This window comes from Canis lupus, chromosome 12 (genome assembly GCF_003254725.2).
Source record: "Canis lupus dingo isolate Sandy chromosome 12, ASM325472v2, whole genome shotgun sequence".
In the NCBI taxonomy this organism is placed as follows: Eukaryota; Metazoa; Chordata; class Mammalia; order Carnivora; family Canidae; genus Canis; species Canis lupus.
Window position 1 is genome coordinate 27361261 of NC_064254.1, and position 9032 is coordinate 27370292.

At 35.3% G+C, this 9032-nt stretch overlaps 1 protein-coding gene across 9 annotated transcripts in view; it reads left to right on the forward strand.

Moving 5' to 3' along the window:
• Positions 1–9032, forward strand: part of PHF3 (PHD finger protein 3) — a 76987-nt gene extending 67955 nt beyond the window's left edge. For all 9 annotated transcript variants that reach the window (XM_025419146.3, XM_049092214.1, XM_025419148.3 and 6 more), the window contains 5 exons: positions 2–197; positions 705–852; positions 2715–2804; positions 4914–5109; positions 5329–9032. In XM_025419146.3, the coding sequence (XP_025274931.1) occupies positions 2–197; positions 705–852; positions 2715–2804; positions 4914–5109; positions 5329–7457 (2759 nt within the window). In that variant the 3' untranslated portion in view covers positions 7458–9032. The remainder of the gene's footprint in view (position 1; positions 198–704; positions 853–2714; positions 2805–4913; positions 5110–5328) is intronic.

Sequence of the window (9032 nt, forward strand, 5' to 3'; positions counted from 1 at the left end):
GGTCGAATGGCACCACCTGTAGATGATCTTTCTCCAAAAAAAGTTAAAGTTGTTGTTGGAGTATCTCGTAAACATTCAGATAATGAAGCAGAAAGTATAGCAGATGCATTGTCTTCAACCTCAAATATTTTGGCTTCTGAATTCTTTGAAGAGGAGAAACAAGAGTCTCCGAAGTCAACATTCTCTCCTGCTCCACGGTAATTTTCTCTTAGCTACAGTTTCTATAATAATCATTCTAGATCTTTGCCAAACTATGCTTGGAGGTCTTCAAAAACACAAAAGTAACATACTTCTCAGGAACCTTCCTTTTGAGAAAGTAACTGTACCTTCTTAAACACTAAACTAATTGAAATAAAAGAATAAGACTCAAAGTTAATTTAGAGATTTGAGTCTGTAGGTGGGGACTTGACTTTAAAATTCTGTTTAATTATGTTGGTCCAGAGAGGCAAGAGATAGGTCATTTAAGAAAAATTGCTTGTACTTCTCTGGACGTCATCTAAACCACTCATGAAGGATGATTTTGTAAAACATGATCACATAAATACGAATGTAGTTTTATAAAGTGAAAATATAAACTGATCAATAGTCTTTCCATATTTTGGCTTTCTTTATATCCTAAAATAGAAGTAATTGATGACTTAGTAGAAAATAGATTTATTCGTGAGCATATCTTTAAGCTAAAAATTTTTAATGTTATATTTTAGTCCAGAGATGCCTGGAACTGTTGAAGTTGAGTCTACCTTCCTGGCTCGATTGAACTTCATCTGGAAAGGTTTTATCAACATGCCTTCTGTGGCAAAATTTGTTACCAAAGCCTATCCAGTGTCTGGTTCCCCTGATTATTTGACAGAGGTACTATGAACTTTTTTACCCTTTTCTGCTTGGATTGACATATGTGTTTCTCAAAACAGTAGGAGAGAAAACAATATTATAAATAATAAAAATATTTTATTTTCATTCATAAGAAAACTAGACAGTGATCCTAAAACCATTCAATTAATGAAACTATGAGTTCACAAATGGAGGGTTTGTTTTTTTTTTTAAGATTTTATTTATTTATTCATGAGAGACAGAGAAGTCAGAGACACAGGTGAAGGGAGAAGCGCAGGCTCCTCCACACAGGGAGCCCGATTTAGGACTCAATCCCTAAACTCTGGGATCATGCCCTGAGCCGAAGGCAGACACCCAACCACTGAGCCACCCAGGTGTCCCACAAATGGAGTTTTTGAACTATAGGTAACTGTGTTCTGAAAGTTTTAAACCCACATGTCCTATACTCCAAGATGTGCTTTACTATGTCAGAAAATTAAAAATTAATGAGAGTCTGCATGGAGAGCCTAAGTCTTTCTTTAAATATAGATTTGATAAAAGATTGTCCTACTTAGTATGCTCTTCAGTGTTAGCCTGTCAGGAAGATTTTTTCCTTGTTAACAAGTCTTGTTATGCAGTATTTACGGAAAATAAGCAGCTGTAGTATTATATTATGGTATATGAGAAAGTATGCCATTTTTGAACTATTTTGAAGAAAGTTATATTTTTCTGTTGATGCAGAAAGAAAATAAATCCATACACTTGTACTGTATTTTTGTTGAGGTTACATTTTCTATTATGTTCATATCTTACATTATCCTTTTCCATTCATTTTCAGTATGCTGACTATGAAGGCAAAAATTAAAACAAAATTCTTTCAGTATTTGAAAAAGCCAAAGTTATAATTATGTTTTAATAACTTAATTATTTCACATATAGTTTTCTTGGCAAATAATTTTAGAAACATTGATTTTATATGAGGAGAATTAAATGGACTGGACCCCATGATGTTGTTCTTTTTAAACAAATGTGTTTAGAAATGTAGTCTGACCAGTCTGTGGTGATGAGAACTCTTCTTTTAAATGGGAAAGAAGTCCTAAACAGTTTGGACTTGATTTTAAACAAAGCTATTCTCCTTTCTGGGCCAGTTTCTGTGTGGTTGCTTTCTAGAATTCTATCTCTACTTTCTACTTTAGTTTAGGACTAAAATCCCAAATATATGTTTAAAGCAATTAATAATTTAAATAAACTTAATTGAACTTAATATCAATTAATTATACTTTTTATGACTCAGCTTCATAGAAAAAAGAAATATACTGGTTAGTTTTAAATATTTTTAATTACATAGTTAACTGATTTTATGTATAGTCATCTGTTTTCAGAAAGATTCTACCATTTGAAAATATGAACTTGCATTATTACAGTGTTATTCCTTACTGTGCAAAAATATGCTCTATAATTAAATTCGATTACTTCTGAAATCCGGCTATTAATGATTAAGTAATATCCTTACCCACTACCACCAAGCAAAGGTGGGGGTGGGAAAGAAGGAGGTTGGAGAAGAAAAGCAATATTCTGAAATCTCTTATATTCTGGATTGTCAATGTGTCATATGCTTGCCACTGCTGCTTCTCTTTACCTGTCTTTCGTGCTGAGAACTGATATGACCTCAGATTCTATCTCAGTTGTATCTTGGGTACCCACGTTAGTTATTTGCAGTTGACATTTGAGGTGTAAAGCTTGATGGCTGCCCCTGTACTTTCTTGTTTTATGATACAAATCTTTTTATTCACTTGTTTTTTTATTACCATTTGAAATTAGTCTTAGAGCTAAATTTGAATGAATTATGAATATTATAATAAAGATATTCTGTCTCTGTTGCTCATCTTCATTTTTTACTGTAGGATCTACCGGATAGTATTCAAGTAGGTGGCAGGATATCGCCTCAGACAGTTTGGGATTATGTTGAAAAAATTAAAGCATCAGGAACCAAGGTAAGGAAAATTTCTTTAGCTATATTAGCATGAGAGAGTATTTGAGAAGTAAATCATTGGGTTCTTTATGCAGGGTACCCTGGGGGATGGAGCCAATACAAATTATAAATCTACATAGTATGCCTGACAAAACTGAACTAAAGCCATTTGCTAAAAGCTCAGAACAGCTCAGTATTCCTTTTGTAGGTTTTTCTTTCTTTCTGGTATGCTTTCGTAATGATTTCTGTCAGTGTTTTGGAAGAAATGTTTTAGGTTTATGTATTGAGATTCCTCCTGGATTTTTGCCTTGCTTTGATTATAGACATTTGTTCACTTAGGGCATAGGCTAAGCTGCTGCACAGAGAGACCCTAAAAGTATAGTGGCGCAAAGAATATAGAGGTTTGTTTTTTTTTTTAATATGTCAGTGGTTCAGAGTAGTTCTGGGGGCTCTTGTTCTACAAGATCATTCAGGGACCAGGCTTCTTCTGTCTTGTTATTTGACTGTTTCCAAGAGTGTTGCCCTTTTCAGTCAAACATGGTCAAAGCTGACTTATCAACCTCAAGAGGGAAAAATGAAGAATGCCTGTTTGTTTTAAAAGCAAGACCTGGAAATTGCTGTTAACATTTCACTTCCTCTAACTTACATTGGCAAGAACTTTTTAGTAACGTAGCCTTATGTACCTGCTAAGAAGGCTGGGAAATGTAATCTCACGAAATGTTGTCTCTCTTGGTTGGTGATGTGCCTGGCTAAAAAGCTTCTTTTTGTAATAAGAGGAAAGGACGAGAATAGATAGTTGGTAATAATTAGTAGCCTCTATCACAATATTATTTTTTTCTTTTCTCTCTCTATATTTTCTATCATTTCTTTAACTTGTAGAACATGACTATGTAGGAAAACTTAATCATTAGAGGAAATTATTTTTTCCCTCCAAGGATGATAGTACCTAGCATATTACAGACATTAAAAAAATCTTGAATAAAGGAACATTAATTTTTTATCTTAAGACTAGACCTGTTTAGTAAGATTAGAAATAATCCAAAATGGATGATCTCAAGCTAAAAAGAATATATATTTTTCAATAATAGATTTTAGAATTTAAATTGATAGAATACAAATAAACTTTGAACCACTCTAAGAAAATTACAAACACTTACTTGCCTTCACTTTCTCATGATAGTAAAAGTCATGGGAAAGCATTGGGAATGTATTACCCTTGGACAGTTTGGGAATCACTCTTATCTATCCATATATTTCTGCCTGACACTTTATAGTATGCCTCCTTCCTGAACTGACTGAAACACTATAATGTTACCTCTAAAAGGGGACAGTTTAGATGACATACCTTTTATAAGAGCTAGAACCATAGTTTAGATCATTTGCACATTTTTCTTTAGGATCTAACATCAATTTAGACTTTATCGCAGGTCTGGCACTCTTCATTTTGACTGTACCTTCATGAAAAGGCATCCAGTTTTTTACATTACCAAATTAATACTACACTGGGACACCCTTTTCTGTTGGAAACAAAACCTAGAACCCAGAGGCACACAAATAAGTTCCCAAGTAAGCCAAATGATTCTACAAAATTTATGGCCTCTGTGTTTTTTAATTCTCCCACACAGCCTCTTTTATTTCTGTATCCAGTCCTTTTAAATTGGATTTGCAGTGGATTTAAGTATTCTTGTGTATATGTACATGGCAGTATTCTTGTGTACATGTACATGGTACGTGGTGGTGGTAGGTGATATTTTCAGTATGCTGAAAACACAGGCAGCCTTTTGTGGAGGCTATAACATCAGAAATGAGATTGTGTAGATACCAAAAAACTTAGGTTTAAATATGTTCTCTGTCACTGACAATTGTGTCACCTTGAGCATACTAATTACCTTGGGACTCAGTGTCTCATGGGACACCTTCAGATAAAATGAATCTATCAGTGGATCAGCAAAGATCTTCTGTTAAGAGTTGCTGCCATTTATTATTTTTATCTACATTCAAGTTATAAATCATGTTATTTGGCAATCATCATTATAAAATTAACTAGATTATTACTAATTGAGAAATGATATTTAAAACCAAGCTATTCTTTAGGTTATTTTAAACAATCCTGTATTATTTTCTTGAATAGGAAATTTGTGTCGTTCGCTTCACACCCGTAACTGAAGAAGATCAAATTTCTTATACTTTGCTATTTGCATACTTCAGTAGCAGAAAGCGCTATGGAGTAGCTGCTAACAACATGAAGCAGGTTAAAGATATGTACCTTATTCCTTTGGGTGCTGCAGATAAAATTCCACACCCTCTTGTGCCTTTTGATGGACCTGGTAGGTACACATTTTAATAATAAGAATGAATAAAATAAAGTGGGAGGTGAGACTAGAGTTACAGAAGGGATTCTTTCTTTCCCAGGATCCAGCCCTCTAGAGCTAACTTGAAAGGGGCAGGTGCCCACTTAATAGGCTGTAATAAGTTAGATGCAGAAATGTACCCTTTATTGTAATGTTTGAAAATGACTATTAATTGATGTTTTTTATTTTATACAGGGCTTGAACTACATAGACCTAATCTGTTGTTGGGCTTAATTATCCGTCAAAAACTGAAGCGGCAACATAGTGCTAGTGCTAGTACTAGTCACACAGTCGAGACTTCTGAAAGTGTACCAATGACTTTGCCACCTGATAAAAAAAGTAAAATAGACGTTTCCACAGAAGAAACACCAGAGGAAGAAAATGACTTTTTTAATTCTTTTACAACTGTATTACACAAGCAGAGAAATAAGCCTCAGCAGACTCTTCAGGAAGACCTTCCGACAGTGATTGAACCTTTAGTGGAAGTCACCAAACAGGAGCCACCAAAACCTTTAAGATTCCTTCCTGGGGTATTGATTGGCTGGGAAAATCAACCTTCTACTCTGGAATTAGCAAATAAACCTCTTCCTGTGGATGATATACTTCAGAGCCTTTTGGGCACTACTGGTCAGGTATATGAACAGGCTCAATCAGTGATAGAACAAAACACTCTCAAAGAAATTCCATTTATAAATGAGCAAGCTGACCCCAAAGCAGAGAAAATAGATAAAGTGGAAATAACTGATGGTGAAACCAAGGAGGTAAAGCTTAAAGTAGATGATCTTTCAGAATCTGCAGGTAATTCAGTAGTAGGAGGAGAAGAAACGTCAGTAATGGGGTCTTCTTCCATTTCTCCTGGACCTTTGACAAGTCTTAGCCTCAGAGGTAAGCCACCAGATGTTTCTACAGAAGCATTCTTAACAAATTTATCAATTCAGTCAAAACAGGAGGAGACTGTGGAGAATAAAGAGAGAACATTAAAAAGACAGTTGCTACAAGATCAAGAGAATAATTTGCAAGATAATCGGACTTCAAGTACTAGTTCTCCATGCAGGTCTAATGTAGGAAAAGGAAACGTAGACAGTAATGTCAGTTGCAGTGAAAACCTTGTTGCTAATACAACAAGGTCCCCACAGTTTATCAACCTGAAACGGGATCCTAGACAAGCAGCAGGACGAAGTCAGCAGATAACTGCTTCAGAAAGCAAAGATGGAGATAATTGTCGGAATGGAGAAAAACACACCCTGTCTGGTCTGTCACACAACAAGGAGCACTTAACAGAACAAATCAGTGTAGAGGAAAAGTTGGCTTCTGTAGAGAAAAACTCCTGTGTTCAGCAGGGGAACAGTTCAGCAGTTGCACAGAACTCACCATCAGTAGAAAACATACACGCATCTCAAACAGAACAAGCAAAACCTTTACAGGAGGATATTTTAATGCAAAATATCGAAACTGTGCACCCATTTCGCAGAGGGTCGACAGCAACATCATCTCATTTTGAAGTTGGAAACACATGTCAGTCGGAGTTTCCTTCTAAAAGCATCAACTTTACTTCCAGAAGCACCAGCCCCAGAACAAGTGCAAACTTTTCACCCATGAGGCCACAGCAGCCTAACCTTCAGCATCTCAAGTCTAGCCCTCCCGGATTTCCATTTCCAGGGCCTCCTAATTTTCCCCCACAAAATATGTTTGGATTTCCACCACATTTGCCACCCCCTTTACTTCCCCCTCCAGGCTTTGGCTTTGCTCAAAATCCCATGGTTCCCTGGCCTCCTGTTGTTCATCTGACAGGCCAGCCACAACGTATGATGGGTCCCCTTTCACAAACATCAAGATATATAGGCCCACAAAATTTTTACCAGGTTAAAGACATTCGAAGACCAGAAAGGCGCCATAGTGACCCTTGGGGTAGGCCAGACCAACAGCAACTGGATAGGCCATTTAATAGGGGGAAAGGGGATCGACAGAGATTTTATAGTGATTCACACCATTTGAAAAGAGAGCGACATGAAAAGGAATGGGAGCAAGAATCTGAAAGGCATAGACGCAGAGACAGAACCCAGGACAAGGACAGAGACAGAAAAAGCAGAGAGGAAGGGCACAAAGATAAAGAGAGGGCACGGTTATCACATGGTGATCGAGGAGCAGATGGAAAAGCAAGCCGGGATAGTAGGAATGCAGACAAGAAACCAGATAAACCTAAAAGTGAAGACCATGAAAAGGACAAAGAACGAGAGAAAAGTAAACATAGAGAAGGAGAAAAGGACAGAGATAGGTACCACAAAGATAGGGATCACATTGACAGAGCTAAAAGCAAAAGGTAAAATTTGCAGGCTGCTTCAAGATTACATTTAAATAACTGAAATGTATCTTAAAAACTTGACAATTGCCTGCTAGGATTGTGCCATCTTTTAAATTTTTAATATTGGTGGTTTGCAGAACAATAAAATCTGTGTGTTGGTGCAGACTGCTCTCTGTCCCCAGTGCCCATTGTCCCTTTCACACCGACTGTCCCTAGTTATAGGAATTTAATATTTTTAAAAGTTTTACATTGCTGTATATTCAAAGATTTGTTTTATTAATATGCAATAAAGGCTTAGAAATTTTAGTTTTATTCCTTACTTGGTAAATACGGTTAACTATGGAATATATTTACTGCCTCTAGTGAATGTCCTTTATATAATGACTAATTTGAGAGTAATGTGTGCTCTGTAAGTTTGTTTTAAATTGCACTGTTTTTAAAGAAACTGTAGAGGAGCAACAGAAAGCCAAGCAACTTCATAATCAGATTATATTAATCATTTAGTTCAGCAGTTTTGACCAAGAATCAGATGCCCAAGGAGTACATTTATTGCTTTAATCTGCATTCATTGAAGGCATTTATTACCATATACTACAACGTTGTGGTAGGCCATTTTTTTCCTTTTCATTTTTGGCTCTTTGGAAACTTGAATACTTAAGCTTGTACATGATCTTGTGTTTTGCTATCCTTTTTACTGTAAAATGTAAATATTTTAAGGGATATTTTGATTCTAAATATGATAAAAGAATTTCTCACCTATTTTGTGTGTGTGATTTGAAATTCAGTAGTAAAAGTATTTCTTCTTTAAAGCTTTAATTATCATCAGATACTAGACTCTTTCTCCATCCAGAACATACAGACAATAGCTCTCTGTGCAGGCAATAGATGAGGGAAAAAACAATTCTATATCATGGATTACAGGCTATTGAAATAAATCATGCAGTTCTAAAGAGGTTAGAATTGAGAACTACCAATGAACAAATGTGTAGCTATAACGCATTATATAGGTATGTTTCTGAAAACTTGTATACCATCAAAATTTGGTACACTAATTGTTAAACAGAACTTATTTAAGAGACACGTGTTGTGAATCTCTGTAAAATGTGTAATTAACTGATTGTTGGTGGAGGTGGGGAGAGGAATATAGTTTTGTATGCCAGTTTTGCTTGAAATAGCACATGGAGGCTATTGTTAATCCAAATTTAAATTTATTTAAACCCTAAATTACCTACTGTATTGATTGTTATAATTAAAAAAAAAATAGCTACCAAAAGATACTAACACTTGAGACCCAAAAAGAGAGGGGGAAAAACAGTATTTGAACTCATTTATATTAATGAAGACAAATATAAATGACTTCACAAAATTAAAAAGATAGTTTGTTTTCTTAAGTCTAAAGATTACAGTTAAAAATAGCTTTTGAAATTGATTCAGCTTTGCTGTTCTCACTGGAGAGAAAAGGAGTTTGAATTCAAAACCAAACATTTTGTCTCATTTGCAGCCCTTTTTTGTCATCCTTATCCTCTGAAATCAATCATCCTAAAAGTTCTGAAACAGAGGACTTGTATTTAAATAAAGTTTGTTTAATTTTGGTCTA